The sequence below is a fragment of the Perca flavescens genome, chromosome 4 (genome assembly GCF_004354835.1).
Source record: "Perca flavescens isolate YP-PL-M2 chromosome 4, PFLA_1.0, whole genome shotgun sequence".
In the NCBI taxonomy this organism is placed as follows: domain Eukaryota; kingdom Metazoa; phylum Chordata; class Actinopteri; order Perciformes; family Percidae; genus Perca; species Perca flavescens.
The window spans coordinates 31,632,409-31,660,004 of record NC_041334.1 but is presented as its reverse complement, the minus strand read 5'-3'; the positions used below and the strand labels follow the sequence as shown (position 1 = coordinate 31,660,004).

The following is a 27,596-nucleotide window of genomic DNA, read 5'->3' as shown; positions in this document are numbered from 1 at the left end:
AATGCACAAACCACTGCCTCTGGTCTTACTGGAGTCTAGTAGTGGTAGCTCATGTAGGGTTAGCCTTAGCCTAGCTCGTAGGCCACCGCGCTTTCCCCGCTTCCGTTTACGGGCTGGCCCTTCTTCCCCGGAGAGCTGATATGTTAGACCTCGGCGTCCTGGCTATCTTGGGTTGAAGATTTGGAAAAACGTTCCGCATTACATAAGTTAATTTGTGAGTTTTATTTATTTTTATACCATGTATTCTCCGTGTAAATTCATGCACCGAACCATGATGCCCGTACCGTTTCGGTTCAATACGAATACATGTACCGTTCCACCCCTAGGTTCTAGACCATTTATTTTCTTAATGTAGCTATTCTTTGGTACTTATCAGGCTGGTATTGCTCTCCCAATAATCCTTTACATTTCCAAAGTGTTGGTATGGGTTAAACTGTTGTTTCTCTTTACTTTCAGAATGTACCTTCTTTGCAGCCAACAATACAATTCAAGGGACTCCAAGGGGTAAGTACGTCCCACCCTCCCCAGATGAGTGATCATATCGCAAATTGTGTTTAGAAAAAAAAAAAAAAAAAAACTAATTCTGTTTCAGGTGGTTAGCAGCAAGTTTAATTTTGCATATATTAATATGACAAGTTACTTATGTAGTAATTCTTTAAAGGTGTATAAAACAAACTTTCTGTCATATTTTCTAAAACTGACCCTATGTTCCAGTAGAACTACATGAAGCTGGTAATTAAAAAAAAAAAAATCCAGCTCCTCTGGCACCACCTACAGCCTGTAGTGCGATTTGCAAAAATCCACGGCTCCCTGTTCAGATGCTCCAATCAGGGCTGGGGGGGGGGTGCATGTCAATCACTGCTCAGGCACACGCATTTCATAGCGTCCTCCCCTCCCCCTTCCCCACGCACGAGCTGCAGATAGGTTTCTTCCCTTTCCCCCCTCTTCACACGCGCTCTGTCGTGCACAGATCTCCCTTGTGGGGGGAGGGGCTTAGGAGACAGTTTGGGCTTTAGCAGAAAGAGGGGAGGGACTGAGAAGTTGTCGAAGTCCTGGATCTTCACAATCCTACCTACAGCAACTTTTTAATTTACTGTTTTTGCTTACATGTGCTAAGTTGTAGATGTGTATAGATACTATAACTTGTTGTTCTACTTTTTTTGTCAGCGCATTAAAATTCCCAAGACTGATTCCTCCTCCGACACCTTCCACAATTTTGATTTCTACCTGTCTAATGTGGGCAAGGACAACCCTCAGGGAAGCTTTGAGTGCATCCATCAGTATGTGTCAAGGTAATGGTAACCACTGGTCAGCTGAGCCAACTGTTACTGTCTTACCACACATTGCTAGAAGGTAATTGGTCTCTGCCTCACATTTCTCTCTCATACTGCCTCTTTTTCTCCAGCTCAGGGGCCTCACACCTGGCATTGTTGGCGACTGTACAGGACAAGGTCACAGTGTGTGCCACTAATGACTCCTACCAGGTGACCCGGGAACGCATGACCCAGGCCGTGGAGGACACACGTGAACGTGGGACCAAAGTCATCAAGCCTGGGAGCCAGTACAGAGGTAAGGCCCTCACTACAATCTCACTTCTGCATGTGCCACAGGCAGATGCCAGGTTTGATCCCCGGGCACCAGAATGGCTTTACGTTCTATCAACACCTCTCCTCTCTTTTCAAACTTGCCTCTTTTTCAGGGACTGAATAGGTGATAGCTGATGGCCCGACTCCTTTCAAAGGCATTATTGCAACTGACTAAGCCATTTTGCCTTCTCAGTCTTTTCCAGATTAGCAGTCTGACTGATAAGGTCCAAAGGTTGCTGGTTTTATTGACTCACAGCCTGCCAAAATTGTTCTGAAAGTGTCACTGTCATTTGTGTTTAGCACATATCACTTGCAAGGACTTATTTGTACCAAAACCTGGTATTAAATGGGTCTCGGGCCTAAAAACTTTAGTATTTATCATCATGCTGCAGCCCCTCCCTTGCTCTGTGTCAGGGTTGAGCTCCTCCACACACACAAACATACACACACAAAGTGATGTCAGCGGACAGCAGATCACAGAGGCCGTTGTAGAGACAACTACTGTTACCAGTGGGGATCCATCAGGGCCCTCCAGGGCCTAAGATATTCAAAAAAATATTTAACAAGTCCTTGGTTGTAAATTTATTTTTTCAATTCATAATTTGACAATCAACATCTAAACAAAGTTTTTTGAGGAAATAACCCCTTCAAACCTGCCTATTGCTATAAACCTATTTGTAATCGAATGTAAAGGGTTAAATGAACTGTCAACCTATCAGAATTTTGCCGACTCTGCTGTTGCTAGGAAGAAAATGTATTGCTTTCAGCTCTGATTGGTGGTCCAGCTATGAATTTACAGAGGGCAGAGCAATGGTTTTCAATGAGAAACTAACTTCAATTGACAGTCAAATTGACCAATCCTGTCTTCACTCTAAATGGGTGGGCTTTGTTATTACCTTTTATGCCCGCTGTGAGAGATAGGAATCACAAGCTGGCACCGCCGATAACTAGCCTGTTGGTTCACTATGGAAGCCGGTAGTAACGTTGCCACTGCTGAGGAGGACCATACTTATGCGGAGGACATCGTTGCAAAAAATGTGCGCACACACAGCTTGTGTGATGATGTGATTATTTCTAAGAAGAATTTACATTTTGCTTAAGAAATCGGCTGTTTTTTGTTTTGATGATACAGTAACTCTCTCTCAGTGCTGACTGCTCACTGCATTGCTAATGCTGGTCTAATTGTCATAAGTAACTTTTGCAGTACTATAATGGTGTAGACACATATAGCCGACGGCTGACCGTTGACAGAAAACCCCGTCGATATGATCAGTCGCGGCCCCGAGGTTCAAAAAACTGCCTCGGGACACATCAAAAAGACGAGAGGAGACGTAATAAGCCTTCATAACAGCAGGCGGCGCTAATCTGTAATGTTGCCCAAGAAATGAAAACCGGCAGCTGATTGGACAAATGGGTCACATGGATTTGTTTTCTCCGGATATTCAGACCTGGACTGTTATGGCGGCCATTCAGAATACGATCTCATTTTGTAATAAAATAGTTCACTGAAACATATATTTTAAGTGAGAAATAGGCCGTGCAGTTGCTGAATCTGTCTTCATTTCAGCTCAACAAAGGTCAGTTTAAAAGATTTTCATCAGAATTTGAGAGACTGTAGTCACACTCATTCCGCTCGTCATTTCCGGGTGAGTCCCGACGGCCCTGCCGCCGACTGAACACGTCAGGTTGGCCAAAATGAACGCCGACAGACGGACGACGACCCCGGACACACCAAACCGATTTTGAGTCACTGACCTCGCCAGACTGTCCCATGGCCGATAATCGGCCTGATGTGTCCCGGCCCTAAGAGAGGACACGGTAAGCTAGGCTGGTAGTTTGCTTTTTTCCCCCAACGAGGGAAAGGGGGGGTCAGAGGGCCAAGGTTTAAAGGCTCTGACACACCAAGGAGATCGTCGGGCGTCTGTTGTCTTATCTGATAAATCTCATACACGTAGGGCTGTCAAAACTGGCCAAAAATGACATTCACATGTTTCTTCTAAAAAACAAAAAACAAAAAAAAACACACATAGGTTCAAACTCGAATATCTATTATTAAACATTATGTCCATAAGACGACAAACGTATGAGATACTTAACTACTTGTGTAGGTATATTTATTTCAACATAAACATGTCTTTTAAAAGATGTATGTACCTACACATTACAAAACAACCTAATAAAATAACCGTAAATACTTAAAACTTAATATAAAGACCGTAGACCTCTCTCTCTGCACTGTGGTTAGTGCTAGACTGATAACTGATCCCCCTAGCAAGCAAGCTAGCTAACTAGCCAGCAGCCACTAAATTAGTAAAATGTAACAAGTTAATGTTTCATTCACACAATCTTGTCACGTGATAGGAAAGCACATTTCTATCTCCAGAAGAGAACTTAGTTTGGCTCATTTTCTGTAACCTGTGTAGCATGAAGGCGTGTTGGGTGGAATTAGCAAGCTAACGTTAGCTAACTTGCCAGCGGGCCGCTTGGTCCCTCCGCTTGGTCCCTCCGCTTGGTCCTTCGCGGGTAAAAAACAACAAACATGCTGACATGTAGAAAGCAATATTTTAATCTGCTCTGTTGCAGTCTCTTATCCACTGCCTAGCTTCCCTCAGACTAGATGCAAAATAGTTTGGTCTGTGTAAATCGCTATTAGGGATGCATATATAATAAGTTAATAGGTTACTATTAATTCAATTGCTATGATCTGACTGGTCAGCTCGGTCGGTTTGGCCTTTGGTGTGCAGAGAACTTAAATCAAGCATCCTTTTCTCTTTCTGTGAGAAGCTCTTATCTCTTCCACTCACACACCAATACATTAGAAAATTGTCTCTGGAGGAAAGATAAGACAGCCAGGTGTACTTTAAGAGTTAAGTTAAGAGTGCTTGTATTGTTTAAAAAGAAGGATCTCGGTTAACACAGCTTTCACTTTTTTGTCACTGCTCTGTCAAGAGTTTGACTGTAATTTAATTTCTTGCGGAGGTCTTTAGTTAAGGCATGAGCCCCGTATGCAAACAAAAATCTGTAAGAATGTCAGACAGACAACTGCTTCTTTGAATGCACTTTATTACAGTAATTTTTTACAGTTTAAACCTCCTCAGGCCTGTTTTTCTAAGCCCTGGGGATACATTTGCATACAGTGGCCCAGATGGAAACTGGGAAACGAGAAGAGTGGCAGAGAAACAGAATGCTCACTCCAAACAGCTGGTTTGGAGTGAGCAAAAGGGCCTTTAGCTTCTTGTTTTCACAGGCTGTTAATTTCAGAAACTGTTTCTTTTTTATCTTTTGTAGCCTGTATATTTTAATGAGAGCTGCACAACCCGTGTCATTTTAAAATCCGTGGCAATTAATGTTCTTTGTTACTAAACTCTTGTTCTGCTTAAGTTTTCAATGTACAGAATGATTATTTCTGAAGGAGAAAACTTTGCGTTTACTTTGTCTAATAGCAGATTGCCGCAGGTGAAAAGCTTATGTAACAAAGTGTGTACGTTTACACCTCCTCACATTGCTCCTAGCTTCTTCTTTTTGACCATGAGGGACGGGAGAGGGATTCCTTTCTCTTCAACCAAAATTTCTTAACCCTTGTGTGTTGTTTCAGGTCTGTGGGACCTGTTTTCAATGTTTGCTAAAAGAGAAATTATGTATTATGTCTTCTAACTCAAACTCATTGGCCTTGGCTCATTTTCTGTGAAGAACATAAACAATTACTTATTTTCAATGACTGCACACTGTACGCCCCCCCCCACACACACACACACATAACTATTACATATGAGGTGTTCGGGTCTACTGGACCCGAGTGTATTTAAATGTAGGTGCTACGAAACTATGTTGTCTTTCTGCACCTGCTATTCCCACACAAAGTTACAAAATAGTTACATTTCAAGCACTTTCACCTGTTCTCATTAAGTTCTAAGAAATAAGCACCAATAATGATCAAAAATCTTGTTTTTATATTTTTTTATATAATTGAATTTCCTTGTTTTCTCACAAAAACGAAAATGATGGAAACGGAAATGTGCAGGCACCCTGACTAACCACATGCACCTCAGAACAGAGGTCTCTTAAGTTCTAATCACCTAGACTTTGTTTTCTTTTCTTTTTTATACAATCATTTTTTGGGAGCATTTTTGGCCTTTTATGTGATAGCACAACTGAAGACAGGAAAGGGGAGAGAGAGGGAATGACATGCAGCAAAGGGTCGCGGGTCTGACGCCAATCCCAGGCCGCTGCAGTAAGGACTTATCCTTAGTACATGGTGCGCACGCTGAACCAGGTGAGCTACCAGGGTGCCCCTAGACTCCGTCTTCTAAATTAGTCTTAGGCTACATCTACACTACTGTTTTCCTTTTCAAACAGCATTCTGAACCAAAAACTCTCCGTCCACACAAGCGTTCAGGTTCCGTATCAGAAATGATCTCCGTCCATATAACACGTCTGACAATGCATATCACATGACCATTTGCATACAATGCGCATTCGTTTCCTGGTGTTAACAGGAAGCAGATTGTCTTAACAATACTCTGCGGTTGAAAATCATTGATGAATGAGTTGAAATGTCTCTACTTTAAAGTTAGTGGCACAAGAGTTGATAAATGGAATTAAACTCCATATGTCCTTAATCTCCTGTTTTTATTGTCATGGATGGGTAGGGATGTTTGTAGATGCATGGAACACTGGCTTCAATAAGTTAGTTGAAGATTGTAGGCAGGAGTGTTGGTGAGCAAATATGTGACAACATAAAAATGTAAGATTAACTTCACTGCAGAGAAGAAGAGGCTTTTAACGTTGTCTTTACCTTTTGTGTCTAGGAAAGCAAGTCCATATCCGTAAGCCGGCGCTATCAGCCCCAGATGTGGTCCCAGAGCGCAAGCGCTCCACACCCATCAACCCAGCCAACACTATTCGTAAGTGCCTTTCCAATAACCCTGTCTCCCAGCGGCCGTTCCGGGACCGCATCATCCACCTGCTGGCACTGAGGTCCTACAAGAAGCTGGAAGTGCTTGCCCGTTTGCAACGGGATGGTATTAACCAGAAGGACAGAAACTCATTGGGGACCACCCTGCAACAGGTACTGTAAGGTGTTTGTTTTGCCATGATATGCTTGTCAATATTAAATAAGAGCCACTTAAAATAGAAGTGACCCAGTGAGTAGTATTTACACATCCTCCATTATAGAGAAAAATTCAGCAATAATAATTTCTGTTTTTGCAAAAGCTGTTACTTAGTTATTTTACACTAAGACCTGTGTTCTTTTAGGTATCTCTAATTTGATCCCACATATCCCCTCACCCTCCTTTTTTTTTTAAACATGAGATCGAGGTATACAAATCTGCCTGAGGTTATCCGGTTCACAGTTTAAGGGCTTCATTCGCTTCGACCATAAACTAGCCACTTAATCCTTAAACATTATTTGCATGCACAGATGTTAGGCCAGCACAGGAAATGTGAAGTTTCTGTACATGTATACTTATAATGCTGTCAGTTTAACGTTTTAAACTGTATCTCTGTGTACAAAACAGGTGGCAAACCTGAACCCCAAAGACAACACATATTCATTGAAGGACTTTATTTATCGTGATGTCCAGCGAGACTGGCCTGGCTACTCTGAAGATGAAAAGTCCCAGGTTGACCGGATCCTGGCTCGGTACAGAAATTACCTTTTTTAAACATTTAATTTTCCCTCTGGGCTTAAATACATATATACTTGAACTAATAAAGCATTTGCATTGTATGGTGTGTAACTGCACTACAGTGTAAGTACTGGTTTAAAGTGGTAGCCTACCCCCTGAGGGCTGAAGGTGACAGTCAATTCAACATTACTGTTTAAAGGACAAAGGAGCCAACTGTAATATTAGTTACTGTGTATCCCAATATTTATTTTTAATTATTTAGGTTTTTTGGTCTGGGTTGAAAACTCGTCGTCATTGGAGCACATTGTAACAGACACAAATTTACCACAGCTGTGGCCAGCAGCTGTTGTGCTCTATGAAGGACAAAACTAGCAATTTTTGACTATCACCTTTCAATCCTTTAAATAATGTTAAAGGAATAGTTCAGCATTTCAAAGTTTATCAATAGCTCATGTAATACACAAGTAGGTTTTAATTTTCCACTAATAACTCATTTACCTTATGTTAGACATAAGACTGGGTGGCAATAATAACACGCAACTGCACAGTGTAATGCAATCATGTTAGGTATTCATGTTATTTAGTCTATCCTATATAAATACAAAATGGCTTATAGATATTTAATATTTAATTTAAATTATGTTGGATTAGTGAAGAATGGAAAAGATTGGAGAACTTCTTGGAACTAGTGTCAGTGAACAAGACAGAGCTCTTTGGTAGGGGGTATGAACCAATTCAATAGACATCAAGGAAGAACCCAAGGCACTCGTCTTTAAGAAAAATATTTTTCAATTCCTTTAATACATCTGGCACATCTAAATCATTTGATGGTTTAGATTTTAGTCACTTCTTGTCGATTCTTTTTTATTTTGTATGTTAATACTGTGGGTTTGTAACTTTAGGTTGTTGTTAAAGGTCCCATAGCATGACAATTTCACTTTATGAGGTTTTTTAACATTAATATGAGTTCCCCCAGCCTGCCTATGGTCCCCCAGTGGCTAGAAATGGTGATAGGTGTAAACCGAGCCCTGGGTGTCCTGCTCTGCCTTTGAGAAAATGAAAGCTCAGATGGGCCGATCTGTAACCTTGCTCCTTATGAGGTCATAAGGAGCAAGGTTACCTCCCCTTTCTCTGCTTTGCCCGCCCAGAGAATTTGGCCCACCCATGAGAGAGAGGAGAGGTCATGGCTTTCAAACAAGCTAGGTCAAGGTCAGACCACACCCCCCCCCCCCCCTGAGTGAACACTGTTCCCTCTGGCCTCAGGGGTTTACCCTGATTGCTGAACGTCTGCACCTGATGATGAGCTCACACCTGGTGCTTTGAATTGTTTCACCCCACTCCTGTGCATGTAACTCCCTGAAGAAGGCTGGACACCCAAATGCGTTGAAGTAGTTTTTTTAATCTTAAAGGCATTTTAAAATATTTTTCTTAAAGACAAGTGACTTGGGTTCTACCTTGAATCTTTACAGATTTTGTGATCATTTCTTGTGAAGGATTGTAAGTTGTCCCAGTTAAAGATGTCCTACAATGTTTTGTTGTAAACAATCAAAAGTAAATTTTACATTTAGTTTTACTCACCAACCTACATTATGTGAATCCTTAAAGTTGAAGTGGGTAAAATGTGCAGCTCTCCAGTCTGTCACAAGGGCAATGCATTCACAGAACAGCCAATAGGAATGCTCCCTCTCTCTGAAATTGACCTGTGATTGAGCAAAGTCTCACATTCCGGCTAGATTATCTAAAGCCTAGAAATGGAGCCAAGAGGAGGAGCAGAAGTCTAGTTTTCTCTTAGACCACTTGAATTAAAATATCCTGAAAGATTATTTGGGAATATTTGCCCTATGATGGCAAAAATGTGTCAACCACAGCTTTGAGGCCTGAAAAACCTATCAAATGCGTTTCCTTACTCATATAAGCTTGCGAAGCAGATTCGGTAACACTTTACTTGGAAGGTATCTACATAAGAGGGACATGACACTGTCATGACACATGAACCCTAACTCTAACTTGTCATGACAAAAAACGAATACTTACTGTTACTAAATTACTAAAAGAAGCATTATGTCATAAACGTTTATGACTTGTTTGTTTGACACGTTCATGACCGTGTCATGTCACTCTTATGTAGATACCTTCAAGTGAAGTGTAACCACAGATTCTCTTAAACATTTTAAATCTCATTTTATTATTTTCTTAATATTTTGTTTACATACATGTGTGCTAGCTTGCAGTCCTCTTCTTTGCCTTTGTTTGCACGTCAAGCTGCAGCAGCTGTCTCGTAGAAGCAAAATATAGATCACTGTGAAAATAATAACTTCCTGTGTACAACATGAGCTGTGAGTTTTAAAAATGGACACTCTGCAAACAATTGCTTAAATACAAGTATGACTACCTCAGCAGGTATTGATAATAGAGCACTGGACCCTAACGTGCCCTTTTGTTTTCTGTTACATCATACTCCCCACTGACAACACTTTCCTTTTTTTCTTTAACAGCAAATCGGGGCTTCCTACTGAGACCCTCTCATCAAGCAGTCCTCCCAAAGACAGTGTGCCCACATCCCCCCAGGTATCTGAGCAAATGCACACTAACACACACCCACAGTGAAGTATGCAAAAAAAAAAATTTTTAGCTAAATTCTGGGTGTTGTCTTCCAGAAGCGCCAGTCAGACTTTGACTTCATTGATCCTTTGGCACCCAAGAAAGCCCGCATCTCCCACCTCAGCAATCGAGGGCCAGCCGCGTCTTCATCCTCCTCCTCTGACCGCCGTGAGGACGAAGGCAGCCCCAGCTCTAAACACTCGTCCCTACCTTCCGTTGTCACCTCTGGCCCTCCCACTCATCTCCCCATCTCGTCCCACCCCCCTGCACCCTCTCACCAGCAGCCCAGCCCAGCCTCCAACTCCAACTCACCCAGCACCCCGGAGGGCTGTGGCACCCAGGACCTGCCTATGGACCAGAGTTCCTCCTGCAGAGACCCTTCACCCAGCCCCTTCTCCTCCGATAGGACCCTACAGGACCGCTATCGACACCCTGTCCCCGTCCCAAGACCAGCCGCCTCCCCCAGCCCTCCTCCTCCCTCTGCCCCTCCTCCTTGCACCTCACTCACAGTTACCTCCACTGTCATCACCAGCCCCCCCTTGTCCAGCAGTACCAACAAGAAGTTTAAAAAGAAATCCAAGAAGCACAAAGATAAGGATCGAGAGAGGGAGAAAGGGAAACGGACAGAAAAAGGTAGCAGAAGTCCTCCCGGTGTAGCAGAGCAAGCTGAAGAAACTCGTAGAGCCAAAAAGAAGCGAAGTGCTGAGGAAGAGAGCAGAGACGTTATCAACAAGAATCCTCACAAAGATCAAGGTGTGTTTCTCGTCTTAATTATTAATTATCCGCATCACTGAACCAAATGTATCAAGACTTAAATGACCGTACCAGTTTTTTCATTACATGTATAGCCCTTTTGCTGCTCTACACACACCTCAACTTTTTCAGCTTGCACATTTAATATTTAAAAATTTTTTTCTCCATGCTCTCAGGCAGCACTTTGTTAATTTCACTAATTACAAGTTTTATTTAGTCATTTACTTTTGTGTGTGTGTGTGTGTGTGTGTGTGTGTGTGTGTGTGTTAATTTAGGCGTGGGGACATCTTTTAAAGGTGCATTAATCATTTTATTTTTTTTAACAACACTAAATTAGTTTACACATGATGTAAAAGGGGTTGATCTTGGTGTCAAACTCACAGAGAATTAGCAGCAGTCCGGGTAGCATTTGAGCTCTGTATAGTTAATTGAATTATTAGCCCACACATTTCTATAATAGCAGACTGTTATTTGCAAACAAGCTTTGATTAACACACTGTACACCATCAAATAGCAGACAGAGGAAGTTGATGACTAGATTTAGCAGCTAGATGCTAGCAACAGCTAGATATTTTCTCAGGAGTTTGTCGGAACCAAACAAATGCTCAATGAATATTGAAATAACAATTTTCCAATAGGCCTTTTTCACAAAAGCCTATTTGAAATGTAACATTAGGAAAAGCACAGGTGTAAATAATGAAATTAACAATGACTGCTGCTGTCGTGATTTAGGGTCCTGGTATTGCACATACTGGCTAAGCTAACAGACGTTCATATTCTCAAAGTCAAACATCTAATAACTGTGTGTGTGATTCAAGCAGACATTGACATGTCTTGTGGCTGACATGGCTCCAGTTTATCTTTCAGACTTTGGATTGTTGCTCGCCATGTTTAAAAAGTTTATCGGTCTGTTACAGTTTGATATTTGATTACAATGATGTACTGGACGTTGTCTGAACATGAGGCATTGATCTCAGCTCTTCTTTACTCTGTGGTCTTTAGTTTTGGTTTACCTGATATTTTTTTATTGTTGTAGTTGAAGACACTCTTTTCTGTCTCAAGAATATGCTAATGATGGGTTTAATAACTGCTATTAAGCCAGGAGCTCTTATTTTATGTATTTTCTATTCCTTCATGTGTCAGTATATTCTGCACAAATAGCAGAACCCCCCAACACCATTGTATCAAAACTAATACAGAATACTCCTAAAGCAAAACAAATATCTTATTTTTTTCATCTGAAAAACTGTAAATCATCACAAGGCCTTTGAGGCTTCCTTAGGATACTTAAAGTGCTCATATTATGCTTTTTGGTGTTATATATCTTTTTTTGTGCAAGTTAGATGTTTACAAAGTGAAAAAGCCCAAAGTCCACCCCAAAGGGACTTACCATCTCCAACAGAAAACACTGTTCACCAACTGCTCCAAACAGCTCTACTGTAGTCCAGCCTTTACTTCCGTGACGACCGTGCGTCACTTTGTAACACACGTTATAATGCTCGCCTAGCTGCTAGCGTGGCACGCCCTCATACTCTGCTTCTGACTGGCTAGTAGTCCTTACCTAGGTCCTGCACATGTGCAACTCCCAACAAAGATGGAACAGAAGTGAGATGCCTCACTCTGTAGCTAAAACAGAGAGCTCAACACACAGGGTGAAAAGAGGAGCTGCAGCAATGTGCAGTACAACAAAAATATTTTTTTTTTTTTTTTTTTTTTTTTTATTAAACCTGTAAATGTAAACATTCTGATATAATTTCTAAATACAATTATGAACCTGAAAATGAGCATAATATGACCACTTTAAAACAAATGCTGCTGTGCATTTTAGATTTTTTAGATTTTGCTTTTTCTATCCTGTCCATCCAGTGTTTATTTTGTGTAATGTGTATTATCAGTGCAGTATTTTCATTCTTACACTTTTCTCTTAGACTCATCAGAAAAAGAGAAGCCAGTTCAGTCCACTGAATTCTCCTCCACAATTGAGATTCCTGACTATGTAGTGTGAGTAACCTTGATATACCTCGAAGTTCTCCTTTTCCCACAGCGTGACCCTCTTTACCTTTTCCGGTCTCTCATTTCACAATTTGAAACATTTGGACAGGGAATTACTGGAATTGTTGGGTTTTTATAAATCAGGGAGTGTGGTCTAGACCTATCTGTTAAGTGTCTTGAGATAACTCTTATGATTTGATACTATAAATAAAATTGAATTGAAAACGGGGAATTGAGAAAAGACAAGCTTGAGAATTAGGACTCAGGAATGCAGCAATAAATCCAGTTGCCTTTTTCTTTCTCTGTTGTACAAGAAATGTTTTGGCACGTCATTGGTAACAAGTGGAGGGAGCATGTAATCCATTGCACAAATTGGAGAAGCTCAACAGATCTCTCACCTTTCTTTAAATATCATGACCTTTTTAGCAAGGTGTATTCACAACAAGGAAAAATAAGGGAAAGTTTGCTCATGGTGGAGTGCTGTTTCTTTCTTCTTTTTTTTTTTTTTTTAAATGATAATTTGATGTTTGCTCATGGTGGAGTGCTTTTTTTTTTTTTTTTTTTTTTTTTTTTTCCTGAAATGATAATTTTGTGTTTAACCACTTTATCATCAATCATTTAGTAAAATTCCTTTTCTGTGTTCACAGGAAATACATGCCCATGGTGTCCATGGACCAGCGGCAAAGCTACAAGAATGACTTCAACGCAGAGTACGATGAGTATCGCCTGCTACATGCCCGTGTGGAGAACATCACCCGCCGCTTTACCCAGCTGGATGCCAAGTGCCGGAAGCTGGCACCTGGCACCAAAGAATACCAGGTCACATCAGTTAGCGTGACACACACGTGATGATGTTTCCGTTGTAGTATTAGTGTTTAGTGTTTTGTCATCAGACATTCAGACTCCCTGTTTAGGGAGCTGCTACGGTGCCAAGTTTTGAAGTTTTTAAATGTAAAGTTTCTCTATCAGCTAAGTGTAGCATTCACAGCATTTTCACCCATACTGGTTAACACTTTTTTCCTGTTACAGCGATAGTAAATGCAAGGTATGTCATTTGTAATATTTATAAATGATGTGGATTTGCATTCAACGTGACCATTTTTATTTTTACAGAAGGTGCAAGAAGAAGTCTTGAAAGAGTACAAAAAGATGAAACAAGTGAGTAGTTTATCTTGTTAGACCACAAAAACGTGGCCTGTTTCTCCAATTGTTTGCAGGAGTTTGCTGAGGGTTGATGGCTGGAGTCTGATATTATGTCTGTGTTTTGTTTTACAGCACAGCCCCAACTACCATGAGGAGAAACAGCGCTGCGAGTACCTGCACAACAAGTTGGCCCACATCAAGCGGCTAATAGCTGATTTTGACCAGCGCAGAGCCCAGGCCTGGAGCTGAGAGCACAGCACACATCATCTTCACTAATCAGTATTGAGAAAAGGAGTGTCGAACCAGGAGAGGGTGTCTAACTGGCTGTTATTTATTAACACCCCTTCAGTTACTGCCTCCACAACAGCCCCTCCCCCACCACCTATCTTCCTTCCCTTTTTCCTTTCTCATCGTCCTTTTTCATTCCTTGCTTCATTTCCAATCTTTGATTCCACTGGCATAATTGTTGCCTGCAATCTTAATAATCTTACTTTGACTATACCCCCATCTTTTGCTTTCTCTCTGTTTCTTCTCAATGAGCTCCTGTGGAATTTCATACCACTGGACCAGTGGAAGGGGCTGCCTGCATGTGTGAAGGGGTTTGGGGAAAATCTTCAACGCTTCTAACTTTTGAAGGACTTTATCTTCAGGCAAAAAAAAAAAGAACAAAAAAGTATTTTTGAGTATCAGAGAAAATATTAACTTGTATTTAAGTAAAAAAAAAAAAAAAGAGGGAGATCTATTTATTTTGGGACTCGCAGTGCAAAGAAGAGTCCGCAGATGATATATTGTTTAACTTTTGTTGAAAACAATGCAAAAAAAAAATTGAGGCCTTATGTGTTTTGACTCTGTGAAGCCATTTTGCACGCAAGATCCATTATGTCATCTCATTTGGCAAAGATGACTCTCCTGCCTCATTTCCTCTTTCCTCTCTTTTCTTAAAGATTGTACTGGATAACCTTGCTTCAACACATTACTGTTTGTTTGAGGCTGAAGGGGAGGGGGTGAGACAGGCAGGAGAAATCACTTGAGCTAGTATGTGTGCATGGATTGTAAATGTAGTTGTAATGGCCACATGGGGAGGCTGGGTTAACTAAAGGAGTATTATCCCCTGTCAGTACGGGGAAGTATTCCCTGCACCAACAGAGTTTAGTCTTCATGGTGCATTATGGGTGCCTTAAGGAGTTTACACTCAGAAATGTGGAGTTGGGCTGACCCTTAGAGTCCACAGGCTACACAAAGGAACTATAACTGCCTGGAAACAGGTTGTGTGTGTGTGTGTGTGTGTGTGTGTGTGTGTGTGTGTGTGTCGCATGTCAGAGTAGTGAAGGAATGAACGGATGTTAAGTCTGTGTGTGTGTGTGTGTGTGTGTGTGTATGGTTGTGCATTATGTGAAGTGTAAGAAAAAACAGAAATGTTGAGAAAAAAGTAAGAAACATGAGAAAAAAAAAAAAAGCTGCTATAGTGTTGAACCAACCCGAGCGCTCAGGATGAACCTGGCTGGAGTAACGGTACCTGATCTTAACTGGAGAGATCTAGAGGATCCTTATTTTCCAGAATGGTTCATATCTAGACCCTGGAAAGGTTGCGTTCACCTCTTCAGCTTTATCCAGCGGCAGACTTCCTGTTTTAAGATAGAAGCAAAAACGTGTCATCCATCAGAGGAAAAATCTGTATTATGATTTCAAATGTATTTGATTCTCAGTTTGAGTTATGCAGAGCAGTGAAAGATTTCAGAAGTTTTTTTTTTTCTTTTTTAAAACATCGATATAAATTTAGTTCGATGGAAGAATGGCTCCTATGAAAAGTCTTTATTTCAACAAGGGAAAAATTGTTTACAAACCTGTGTTAGAATGTTTGCCAAAATTAAATACTTTTCTGGTACTGCATTCATGGAGTAAAATTTCTGATTCGGGCTTTATTTTAGGAGACATTAATACTGGAATATATGTCTCATTCAATGAAGAAAAGTGAAACACCATTACATTTGGGGATGTGAAATGGAACGGAGTCTGATTCCCCCAGAAAGGCCAACAATTGAAAGACATTGACTCCACTTTTGTAGTGGTCAGTCCCTTCTCAACAGTCTGGTCTGATTTGGTCTATATTCAGCTTGTGTAGACATGTGGGGGTCTGTCCTGTATTGGAAAAAATGTAGCCCCATTTTTTTTTTTTTTTTCCTCCCAGAAATGGAGATTTAAGTAAATATTGGTCAGTTATATTTCTCCATTTCATATTTTGGTTGTGGCATTCTATCAAATAGTCAGTCTCTGCAGTAGACTGGCTCTTTTGTTCAGCTGTCAGAATCAATTTAACATAACTACAGACCTGGCTTGACTTGTCTCAAGTTATTTTGGACAGAAAATCAGCACTTGTATCTTGGATGGGTCACAACAGCAGATAAGAAACATTCACAAGAGTTCAGGCACTACTTGAGATTTACACTTACTTTAGCTGTGGGCTACAGGATCAGTGTTTTGGTTTATTTTATTTGTTCATGTTTTCCCTTGCAATGGCTCATTCAGAAAAGGCCACTCCAACAAATGTATGATGGAGGCCAGGGCTTTACATGGAGCCTTCAAAGTTTTACCCATCATGTGTGTCTTCTTCTTAGCCTTCTGAGCATTTCTGATCAACATGAATTAGCATCGTGTGACTCATGTGGCGGAAGGGACCAAGGGAAGAGGGTTGATCAAGAGTCTTAATAAGAAAGCGACAGTTAAAATGCCCTGGCAGATATGAGAAACCACTGAAAATCAAGTAAAGTTTGGGTGAAATCTGATCCTGCCCAGCTGAAAATGTATGTGTACTTCAATAAAAAATCAATTTAGTTTTAACTGGAAAATGTCTTCTGTTGTATGTGTGTTATGGTTTCCTTTTCAGCCATTCGAAATTGTAATATGTTAAAACATTTAAATTAAAGAAACGGGATAAAACTTCCGAACAAAGCATAAACCCCACCAGTCATTTCATACGCTGTCATATGTCCAATGTTGAATGATTTCAGACTGCTGTCATAACTGAATACCAGTTTCATGTAAATATAGAGATGGTATTACATTTTCACACAATTAGCTCCATGGCTACTCTAGTATGGTGCAGAATATTACACTGGTCCAGTATACACTCCCATTTCGTCAAACTTTTTCCACAGGTAAAATGTAATTACTTGATGGTGAAAGAAGTTATTACTGTTAAAAGTTATTATTAAAGTAATATTTTTAATTGCATTTTTAATAAACCCCTTTTTTCTGCTGATCCGAAAATTGAACCAATCCGTGACTCTGAACCGTGAGTTTTGTGACGCGTTGCACCCCTAGTTCTATAAGATTAAGAATTTGTCGTCTGGACTTTTCATAGAATAATAGAAAATATCCATAATGGTATCGATAAAGACTCGGATGGTTAAGCAGTCTCGAAAATGGTATCAATATCAATATATCCCCATCCCTAATTATCATTGCAAAGTGCAAACCATAGACTGTATAATATTAACCCTCTCTGAAAATCCGTAACTTGTGCACACACAACAGTGTGTACTATCTCTTTAAGAAGGGGGAGGGACCTTACTTTTACGTCATTCTGATTAACAATTGCCAAAACGCAGAGCGATGATCTTTGTTCTCTGCCTTTGAGACTACTTTTTCTTCTTCTGACTACTTCTGACCGAGCGACTTGAAATGGCGCAGCAGTTTGTGCAGACTAAAATTAAAGGAGACAAAGTGGTGCTGTTTATTAAGCCCACGTGCTCGTACTGCATTATGGCAAAAGATGTTTTGTCAAAATACAAATTCAAGCCGGGACATTTGGAGTGTATTGATATAAGTGGACGCAGCGACATGGACAACATGCAAGAGTATTTCCTGGAACTCACCGGAGCCCGCACGGTAAACACAACGTTGCCTAGTCATATAATACAACCGAATTGTTTGAACAACCTGAAAACACAAACCGTCACCCATGTTAGTCTAATGATATTATGTGTACTTTTTTACAGGCGGAAAAATGTTAAGGTCATTTTAATCTCACCACAGACGATGAATGAACGGTTCTTTAAACTCCCGGAAGTTAAAATAACTGTTGACTAATGTTAGCTGTATTATTAGATGTAGACATTTCTGATTAATTTGCTGGTTGTTATTCATTTATTTTGACTACATGATCCCCATGAAATCCATAAATGTGGAAAGTACGGTGGCATCAATAGTAATATATAATAATAATAATAAATAAATAATAATAAGGGAGTCTCCAAGAGGAACTGCCCATGTAGCAACAACTTGCCTCACTTGCCTAGCCTTTTATTGTAGCAACATTAAGTCAGGAAGTCACCACATGACTGATGAAAGAATTGTCCGTTTATAAAATAATGGTTTATGGTGTATGTGTGTGTTCACACAATCCATAAAAAAATCCATAAGGGAAGTGGATCATATGAATCCAAAATAATTAGAGTTAAAATCCTGTCACGTATTATGCAGTGGTGGAGAAAATCAGATCCTTTTCTGTAAAAAAATACTCTATTAAAAGTAAAAGAGTAAAATAACTCAAAGCAAAAAAATGTGTGACTATTAAATACTATATAACTAGATTATTTATTATTCCTGCATTAACATAAAAGCAACATTTTATTGTTGTGGTTGGTCGAGGTGGAGCTACTTAGGAACTATTTTGTATCGGACTGCAACTAATGAATAACTTCACAATGCATGTTGTTGTCCAACCAACAGTCCAAAACTCAATTATAAAAAAAAAATTAATAATAAAATAAAAAATAAGCTAATCTTTGCATTTGAGAAGCTGAAAAATGTTTGGCATTTGTGTGCATGAAAAATAACAAACTATTTCCAATAGTTGCCAATTAATTTACTGTTATTGCCATTAATGGCCTTATACACCCAGAGATGTTAAAGGGATTGCTCCGTTGCCGCCGGATAGCGCTTTCTTTGTGTTGTAATTTTAAACTCCGGTGGATTTCTGAGGACTATGGTTAACTGCTCCTCCGATCTCTGCAGGGTAAATCCAGACAGCTAGCTAGATATTCTGTCCAATTTTTTGTTGCACGCTAACAACTTTTGAACGTACACCAAAACAAGTTCCTTCCCGAGGCTATTTTGGAGGTGGCTCTGCCGGACGGTTTTGATTGGTTTAAAGAAATGCCAATAAACCACAGCACGTTTTTCTCCCATCCTGGAATGCTGTATGGACTAGCCAGACCCTCCTCCGCAGCGCTGTGAAAAAAGGTCTGGCAAAGCAAAACTACCGATATCAACATTATGGCTGAATCTCTGATGGTAGAGAATTGACCCGTGGTATAGGGTTATGTCATGTCATCCAACTCTGTACGACACTGAAAATCAACAACTGCATATTAACCAGTTGCATCCCTGTTTCTCTTGTACTGATTTGAATGTAGGTCCCACGGGTGTTCATCGGTGAGGAGTGTGTTGGAGGCGGCAGCGATGTAGCGGCGCTGCATAAGAGTGGTCAACTGGAGAGCATGCTACAGTCTATTGGAGCTCTGCAGTGACCCGCTCCAGACCTCCAGGTACAGGACATTGCCCACTGGGCACAGACTCGCATACGTTTTTGTGTCTAAGTGACTGATGGGAACAACAATCTTTGAAATCGGTCCAGTATTAAGCAAGATCACAGCAGTCGGCAGCTGCGAAACAAGCTACAATGGAAGTTAATGGGGCAATTGTCCAGCTTGTATTTACCTTCACAAAAGTGCTCATTTTGCCGCTGACGGGCTCAGATTAATATTCAAAGTGTCTGACAGCATTATGGAAAGGATCCCTTCAGAGATAGACCTTTAAAACTTCTTTGAGACCTTTCTGTTTAAACAGAAACCACTCTGAAGTCACTAGCCCTAAACCCACCAGACTCCATTTAAAAAAGCAATACTTTTATCGTGTAAAGAGCCAACATATTTTCCCATGTAAGTCTGTAAACTATGTGTTTATTTCAACCAAAACTAGAGTTGTGATGTTCGGAAAAGTGGAAAGACGACCCAAAACGACTTTTCATAGTTTTATTTTGTTTCTGTTGACTTTGAATGAAGTGTATTTTACGATGCTAAAATTACTGTTTATTTACATTGAGTCTGGTGGGTTTAGCGAACGCAATTTTGCAGATGTTTTTATGTGTAAAAAAAAAGCATCTAACTGTACGTACACACCGCCGCCGACTTGAGCGTCTAAAGATACCGGAAGTCATTAATTTTCAAGGGAAGCTGGCTTCTCTCAGCTGCAAGGAGCGTCAAAACTGTCGGCGTCGCGTTTTGGGCGTTTTCAGCGTCAATCAGAAAGTTGAACTTTGGTCAACTTTATGGTAATGAGCTATGACGCGGTTCAGCGGCAAGCAGCGGCAAACGGCAGCAACCAATCGGAATATAGATGTCCTTCTCGCTGGCCGATTCTGGAGAAACATACGATGTAAACTTTTGTTCCTACCAAGACATTAGTTCCATGAAAATGGAGGGAAATCTCATAATCGCCGTTGCTGGGTTCCCCTATAATTTATGATGTGACGTTGTTTGCGTATAGGGACCAGTTAACGTGCCGTCACATGGTCTCTAAACAGTCCGCTCACAGTGAAGTCCTACACGGGTCAACAGCTGGCGGCTGCTCGCTCTGCCTGCATTCTGCTGCGGTTCAGCGGCTAACTGCTAACAGACACCGCTGTGACCAACAAACAATACAAATTATGTCCTTATATATGTAATTTATAAAAGGTTTCTAGTGTCAGTGTATTGGCCGTGCAGTGGCTGCTTGTGCTTTGTCTTCAATCGTGTGTTGAACATGATCGAAGAACGCTGCCACGTCAGTGCGGCCAAAGCGTCAAACAGCTTCCCCGGACTTTTTGACAAGCGTCCTCGACAGGGCGGCCAGAGCTTCTTTGCAGCTCAAGTCGGCGGCGGTGTGTACGTACAGTTACTCTTTAACAGAAAGGCCGACCTCCTTAGAAATCCTTTCCATAATGTTGTCAGACACTTAGAATATGAATCTGAGCCTGTCAGTGGCAAAACAAGCACTTTTGTGAAGGTAAATACAAGCTGCACAATTGCCCTATTAACTTACATTGTAGCTTGTTTCGCCGCTGCCGACTGCTACAATCTTACTTAATACTGGACCAATTTCAAAGATTGTTGTTCCCATCAGACACAAAAACATAGGAAAATAGGAAATGCAGGTTGAAGAAAACGGTTACCCGTTAAAGCACGCAATAAAATGAAGTTGGTGTTGCCCCCTCAGGAGAGCCAGAACAGTTCATTAAGTGTATAAATTAGTAACTGTAAGCTCTCTGTTAGTTTGGAAATAAATTAAAGGAAATAAGATGCCCAAGGTTGTGCTCAAAGAGATAAGAAGTTATTGCTTGGGGGTAAGACCGGAGTAAAATGTGCTCTAGGCCCACGCTGTATCACATCCTGACGGAAATGTACAGACGGGTGACAAATTGAAGGAAATGCCTGGATAAATGAGTGAGGAAACATAATGAATGCAGATACTTCCATACGGCGCACGAGGGGTCACTGAATGGTTTGAGGAGTATAAAAACAATGTTAATCATATGCTATGGCCTTCACAGTCACCAGATACAAGATTTTGAAACCCATTATACTGAGATCAGACTATATGATATCACCCTGAAAATGGCCTGACCCAAAGACAAAGGCCAACAAGCTATAATAAGACTGGGTCTAATGTCTGGTTGTCTGTCGTCTTTTAGCCAAGTCATGGCAAGAATCAAAGACAGATTAGGCAATCACACAGATCGCCTAATCTGACACAGTTTCAAAGACAAATATATCATGTAGTCTGATCCTGGAATTATAAATATATCGTGCAGTCTAATCTGGAATTATAGACGGCATGCTCCACCAACATTAGCAGACCACCAAATGAAGGAATGTCTTTTGGAATAATGATGTTCATCCCTCCAGTAAGAGTTTGAGAGACTTCTAAAATCTATGCCATGGAGCATTGATGCTGTAGCGGAGGCTTGTGTTTACACTTTATTTCTTTTAATTTGTCACCAATCTGTGTAATGAAAGGTCAATTTTTCCAGAGGGAAGGGGAAGGAGAAGCAACTTTCGGGGACAAAAATGAATGCTGTACAATAATTTAGAAACGGCAGAGCACAGACATTAATCCAGTCTGTGTTTTGTTCATTCTAAAACATGTCTTTATTTAAATTCAGACATTGTGTTATCTACAGTCTGTACAACAATGGCCCAGTGGAGCCACATGTGTGTGCCCACACACTGGGTGTGGACGCAGCTCTGGAGTACACTTTGTTTTACTGTCCCGTTTTTCAACTGATATTTACTCATTTTCTTTTCAAGAGAAGATTGGGATTTTATCTGAAGATTAACTAGTGGACACACACTGTGATTGTTGTGGTGCAGCAGCAGGTTAAATATACACCATGTAGTTAAAGGTACCAGCTGTATGTACATTGTCAAAATCTCACAGTGGTAGTGGCTTTCTTGTACTACGTACACAGCCTTCTGCTTCACCTCTGCTAGCGTACTCTACTACGTATTCAATACAAATAGTTTGACTGTTAATGAGTGATGCCGATCCATCAACTGAATAAAAAAATTGCTGCAAAATGTCACAATTTATCTTTTTTGCTTTCCTTTTTTTTTGTTTTTTGACGGTTTATCTGACAAATTTAAGTTGTTCTGTCTTTCTGTACCCCATTTTATTTTTATAATCATGCACCTTTTTAAGTAAATACCAGTGAAACGGTAGACTGTAAAAAAAGTGTGATCCAGTTGTCTCTACTACGAATGTATAAAAAAAAGGTCATGTCATAATCATGTCCACATAGTAAAAACAAATAATTGCAGCACCAATAAATCATAAGATATCATATGATTAAAAACAACCTTTCAAATAAAAAAATTAAGATAAAATAAATATTGTGTATCCACCCAGAGGCATTGTGGTTTTTAGTATATGCCTGTATATGTCCATGATATGTTGTTTTTCCTAAATGTTTTTACAAAAAGGCTTTTGCCTTTTAATGTGACTGACCCATTATTATTTGTTTATAAAACAGATAAGGAATAGTTTCAACATTATTTCCTATTAATCTGCAAAGGAAATTGTCACACATATATATATATATATATATATATATATATATATATATATATATATATATATATATATATATATATATATATATATATATATATATATATATATATATATATATATATTTATTTATTTATTTTCTGGATTTGGTGTACAAAACACTTATATATATATATATATATATATATATATATATATATATATATATATATATATATTTATTTTCTGGATTTGGTGTACAAAACACTTGGTTTTTGATACCTTTGATGCCTTTAAATTAATTTGAAGATTTAATTTCAAGCCATTTCTGAATGAAAGTGAGATGGCCTCTTTTGACACAGACAATGACCAAAATGTATTCCATCTCACATGGTAATAAAATCAGTCAGCCAGTGAGACGCTCACTGATGTTGCATCATAGATCTGAAAGACTCTAATAAACGAATTGTGTTTAAAGTGGCCCTGCTCGTCTGCTGAACTGAGTTTCTGACGGACTAAAGAAGAAAATGAGCATGACTATGCTACCGGTCCAGCAGCATTACCAGTTGCTTTTCACGCTGCTCTCAGCGGTAATGTAGGTCATTGCTCGGCTGAAATACTGATCGGGCCACAAAGAAGTGTGAGGATGAAGTTATTTCAGCTTAAGCAAAGCTGCATGTTCACACGTTCAAAATTTTTCGATCCAACAGGACACCGGAGCATCATGTGCCCAGGTTTAATTTAAAGGTACAGTTCAACCCAAAATTAAAAAACACAAATTTCTCCCCTTTTACCTATAGTTCTATATATCAATCTAGTCTAGATAGTTTTGGTGTGAGTTGCCCGGTGTCGGAGATATCGGCCGTAGAGATGTCTGCTTTCTCTCCGATATAATGGAACTAGATGGCACTCAACTTGTGGTGCACAAAGCGCCCAAAAACTCAACAGCAATGTGTCTTTCCAGAAATCGTGACCCGGTTACTCTAGATAATCCACAGACCTGGTTGTGAGCGGTTTCATGTGGGAACTATTTTCTTTCTACCGAACTACACCCACCAACCGTATCACCGCGCAGAAGGAAGCATACTCATGGACGAGAGGCTCGTGCTCGTGACCCGTAAACATTAATGGCGTCCTACTTGGCTGAGCTGTAGTTTTAGCTAGCTCAGGTGAGCTAGCAGCATCGGTTAGCTAGGTTCTAAGTATTAGTTAGCTCAGCCGAGGAGGACGAGCCTCGCGTCCATGAGCAGACTGATCTCAAAAAGTGGCGTATGCATGACACGCCAATTCGTTTTGCGTGTTTGTTAGGGTGGCGGATGGGTAAAATGCAGGACTTTCACCCAGGAGAGCTGGGATCGCGGGTTTTTTTTAAGCCTTCCCCAATGTTTCTTTCCTAAACCCAACCGTTTGTTTTCCTAAGCGCGTGACGTTTGTCACCGTTGTGTTTTTGTCATTTTTTTGTGTTACTAAAGCCTTTCCCAATGTTCTTTTCCTAAACCCAACCTACGTACAGATAACACGCCATTTGGATTTAGGAAAATGGCGTGTATGTTTACGCAAAGTCATGATGCCATTTTGCCATGAGTATGCTTCCTTCTGCACGGTGACACTGTTGGTGGGTGTAGTTCAGTAGAAAGAAAACAATAAATGACTAGCACTACAGGTAAGAGGAAAATATGTTTTTGATTTTGGGGTAAACTGTCCTTTTTAAGACGGAGCAGTCATGTGTCCAGCGTACAGAAGAGACTCAGACATCCCCCGGTATCAATTAAAGAAGAAAACAGCACAGTTTCCTTCCTGCTTTTTCAAACTGAAGTCCCATTACTGTAGTTTAAAAGCGTGTACAGCACATGATCCCGGCCTGTTTTCCAACAGATGTGTGGTCATTTGACATATCTGTACTCGTAATGGAGCCATTTTGTGTCACTGTTTGTCGTCGAAATCCACCATTTTGCATTGGCCAATATAAATATAATCTTTCACAGAGCCCCTGGTCAGTGGCCAGCTGGTCATTCTAAATTCATATTGGGTTTATATTGTTTTAAGGATCAGTCATATTGTATTGCCCTTGATGGAATAGTCATTACGCAAAGGATGCACAGTCATTCCTCCAGGGGAAGAGAGGCGCGTCACAGTGGTGTATGTCACTGCTCGACATTGTTGTCCTATTGGTTAAGGAGTCTTATGTCCCTCAGAATCAGCCCTTCATCCAGCAGAACAAACCATTTATTCTGTCTGTTTCTCCATGTGTTAATTACTAGTCTCACTCTTTGTCTTTATTTTCTTCCTGATCTCCCTCCTTTGCTCCCCCCCTCCCCTGTTTTCCACAGGTTTTAGGCATCCAGGCAGGGTCACATGACTATGCAGCGGGACTTGCGTAGCTTGCGTCGCCGGTGCTGGTACTCGCTGAGCTCCTGCAGGTATCCTCTGGATGGCCAGCGTAGCCTCTCTACCTGCTCACGCTCCTCCTCTGGAACACAAAAAAACACATAAACTCATATCTAATGCAAACACAACTGAACCCTTATCGCAACAGTTAATGTTCTTGGCATATACTCCCTACACCCACTACACAAACACATACAGTAATAACTCCATGGATTGTTGCCATGAACACAGCCAACAAGGCTGAAATATCTCATACAATTTAGTTTACACCAACAAACAGAAGACTCAGCGGTGATCAGTCATGTGCTGTCTCTTTATTCTGGCCTTTGACTTGGCTTGTGCCCTTAAATACCCGTCCAATGACCTTAAACGATTCTTAAACAATATGTGTATGACTAATGATGACAATAAAATGTGCTACTGCTACTAACTGGAGCAATGTTGTTGTTAATCGTTAACACCGTTTATGTGCCTATTAAATAAATATGGCTACAATAACTGAGAAGCAATGAGAGGCGTATATACTGTATAACTTGAGCATAAACCTATAGTATTAAGCATACTATAAGGATGCATTATTCTGAGGGGCTGATGAATTAACACATACGGCCATATTGTGCTATATGGCAGTATAGCATAAAATGCAGAGCTTTTCACAGGTGTCCATGTTCTCAAATCATGATGAACTCACTTTCTATTCGACAACATGGTTACTAGTGTCTAATTTTAATTTACAACTGATTGTTGGACACCTGGATTACAGCTCATGTATTTTACAAACTGGTTGGCCATTTGACAAAAACATATCTGAGACAGAGAGAGCCTAACCTACAATTACTGTGTTGAAAAACAACCTCAAAAGCCTGGAGGCACTCTGACTTAATTATTTTTGAAAGAAGTCTAAAGCCCTCCAAACTATTTAAATCAGCAGTTTTTTGCTATCACTGCATTAATTTTTACTTGCATAACCATCACTTACTAGGCTTATTTTAATTTGTCAGACATTTACCACGCTTTTTTTTTTGTTTAAATCCCACACTGACCTGAGAGCTCTAGGAAGTCAGGTTTGTGACTGAAGATCAGGTAGTTGTTGGAGATAAAGTGGAGGAGCCAGACATACAGCTGCTCTGCATTGTGGCACTGAGAATAAATTCAAACAGACATTATGTCAAATAGCAATGATTCTCTTGAAAAGTAACTTTTTGACAGATAACAATAAATAACTTGCAGATGGATTCCTCGGGCTATTGCTAGGTAAAAGATAGGTATTAAGCTTGCCACAGAAAAAAACATGCATTGGGCAATCTTAACAAACTGCAAGATTTTCTCTATACACATCATTTGCATTTTGGTGGCTGAAGGAAATGTCACATCATAATAAGGTAGTAATCAGTTTACACAGACGAGCATACCTCCTCCAGGTCTGTTCATGCTCTCAATTCATCTCATACACTCAAAAATGCACTGACCTTTGCTCGGCGGAGTAGTCGAATCACGCTGATACCCGTTGACGACAGCTCTCTACTGGGCATGCTCTGAAGGTAAGCGCACACGCACACTTCACACAGATGCTGCAGACGTTTCACCTGGTACATCTCAGCACAGACCAGCACGGCCATGGCCTGCAGCACACTGGCTGGACACACAAACACACACAGCACTGCCTTATACCCTGCATATGGACAAAGTATTACACATATATTTATAACATCAAGTAGAATACACTTTATCCCAGGTTTATACAAAAGCTGGATACATTTTAAAGTGCCTCTAGAGGAAATCAATGGCTTAAAAACACTCCCCAAAGTAAGGAAAGTGTTTTTATGATTATTGGTCTAAATCTGTTTGGAACAGAGTCACACCAAGATTGCCCCAGGAAGCTCTTGAACAACTTCCACTTTATTCATTTGAAAGCCATGATGTCTCTCTCTCATGGGTGGGCCAAATTCTCTGGGCGGGCAAAGCAGAGAAAGGGGAGGTAACCTTTCCCCTTATGACATCATAAGGAGAAGATTCCAGATCGGCCCATCTGAGCTTTCATTTTCTCAAAAGCAGAGCAGGATACCCAGGGCTCGGTTTACACCTATCACCATTTCTAGCCACTGGGAGACCATAGGCAGGCTGGGGGAACACATATTAATGTTAAAAAACCTCATAAAGTGAAATTTTCATGCCATGGGACCTTTAAGTAAAGTGTTACCCAATATTATTTGACAATACACAAGTTGGTTTATCTGCACACCACACACAGGGTGAAAATACAAAACACATTGACATGGTTGAATGCTGGGAAGGGTTGCCAACTCTTTTCCAATAAAAGTAGTTAGCACTAGCTCCAAATATCACCAGATCGCGCCATACGCTTATTTGCATATCGCTGACGTCGTCATATCAGTTACATAAAGCTTAGTGGCTG

At 40.4% G+C, this 27,596-nt stretch overlaps 3 protein-coding genes across 5 annotated transcripts in view; 2 read left to right on the top strand and 1 right to left on the bottom strand.

Moving 5' to 3' along the window:
- Positions 1–16,543, top strand: part of ell2 (elongation factor for RNA polymerase II 2) — a 25,903-nt gene extending 9,360 nt beyond the window's left edge. Inside the window, exons 2-12 of one of the 2 annotated variants that reach the window (XM_028575355.1) lie at positions 457–504; positions 1,168–1,292; positions 1,406–1,569; positions 6,395–6,654; positions 7,106–7,230; positions 9,712–9,784; positions 9,874–10,570; positions 12,499–12,571; positions 13,210–13,381; positions 13,676–13,720; positions 13,838–16,543. In XM_028575355.1, the coding sequence (XP_028431156.1) occupies positions 457–504; positions 1,168–1,292; positions 1,406–1,569; positions 6,395–6,654; positions 7,106–7,230; positions 9,712–9,784; positions 9,874–10,570; positions 12,499–12,571; positions 13,210–13,381; positions 13,676–13,720; positions 13,838–13,954 (1,899 nt within the window). In that variant the 3' untranslated portion in view covers positions 13,955–16,543. The remainder of the gene's footprint in view (positions 1–456; positions 505–1,167; positions 1,293–1,405; positions 1,570–6,394; positions 6,655–7,105; positions 7,231–9,711; positions 9,785–9,873; positions 10,571–12,498; positions 12,572–13,209; positions 13,382–13,675; positions 13,721–13,837) is intronic. The other variant, XM_028575356.1, reaches the window with a different exon arrangement.
- Positions 16,544–17,275: 732 nt separating this feature from the next.
- glrx (glutaredoxin (thioltransferase)) lies at positions 17,276–25,615 on the top strand. The gene is made up of 3 exons (XM_028575699.1): positions 17,276–17,593; positions 19,123–19,254; positions 25,123–25,615. Exons 1-2 carry the CDS (start codon positions 17,387–17,389, stop codon positions 19,234–19,236), a joined length of 321 nt encoding a protein of 106 aa, XP_028431500.1. The 5' UTR covers positions 17,276–17,386; the 3' UTR covers positions 19,237–19,254; positions 25,123–25,615.
- The window catches only part of rhobtb3 (Rho related BTB domain containing 3), a 26,322-nt gene continuing 23,756 nt past the window's right edge, over positions 25,031–27,596 (bottom strand). The window contains exons 11-13 of one of the 2 annotated variants that reach the window (XM_028575698.1): positions 26,650–26,816; positions 26,224–26,320; positions 25,031–25,262 (exon numbers count right to left, since the gene is read on the bottom strand). In XM_028575698.1, coding sequence (XP_028431499.1) covers positions 25,144–25,262; positions 26,224–26,320; positions 26,650–26,816 — 383 coding nt within the window. In that variant the 3' untranslated portion in view covers positions 25,031–25,143. Of the gene's footprint in view, positions 25,263–26,117; positions 26,321–26,649; positions 26,817–27,596 lie in introns of those variants that run through there. The other variant, XM_028575697.1, reaches the window with a different exon arrangement.

Excerpts from the sequence above, each read along its gene's own strand:
- glrx (XM_028575699.1), top strand. The coding sequence starts at position 17,387 with ATGGCGCAGCAGTTTGTGCAGACTAAAATTAAAGGAGACAAAGTGGTG. Across the intron at positions 17,594-19,122 it reads AACTCACCGGAGCCCGCACG|GTCCCACGGGTGTTCATCGG; the intron begins GTAAACACAACG and ends ATTTGAATGTAG.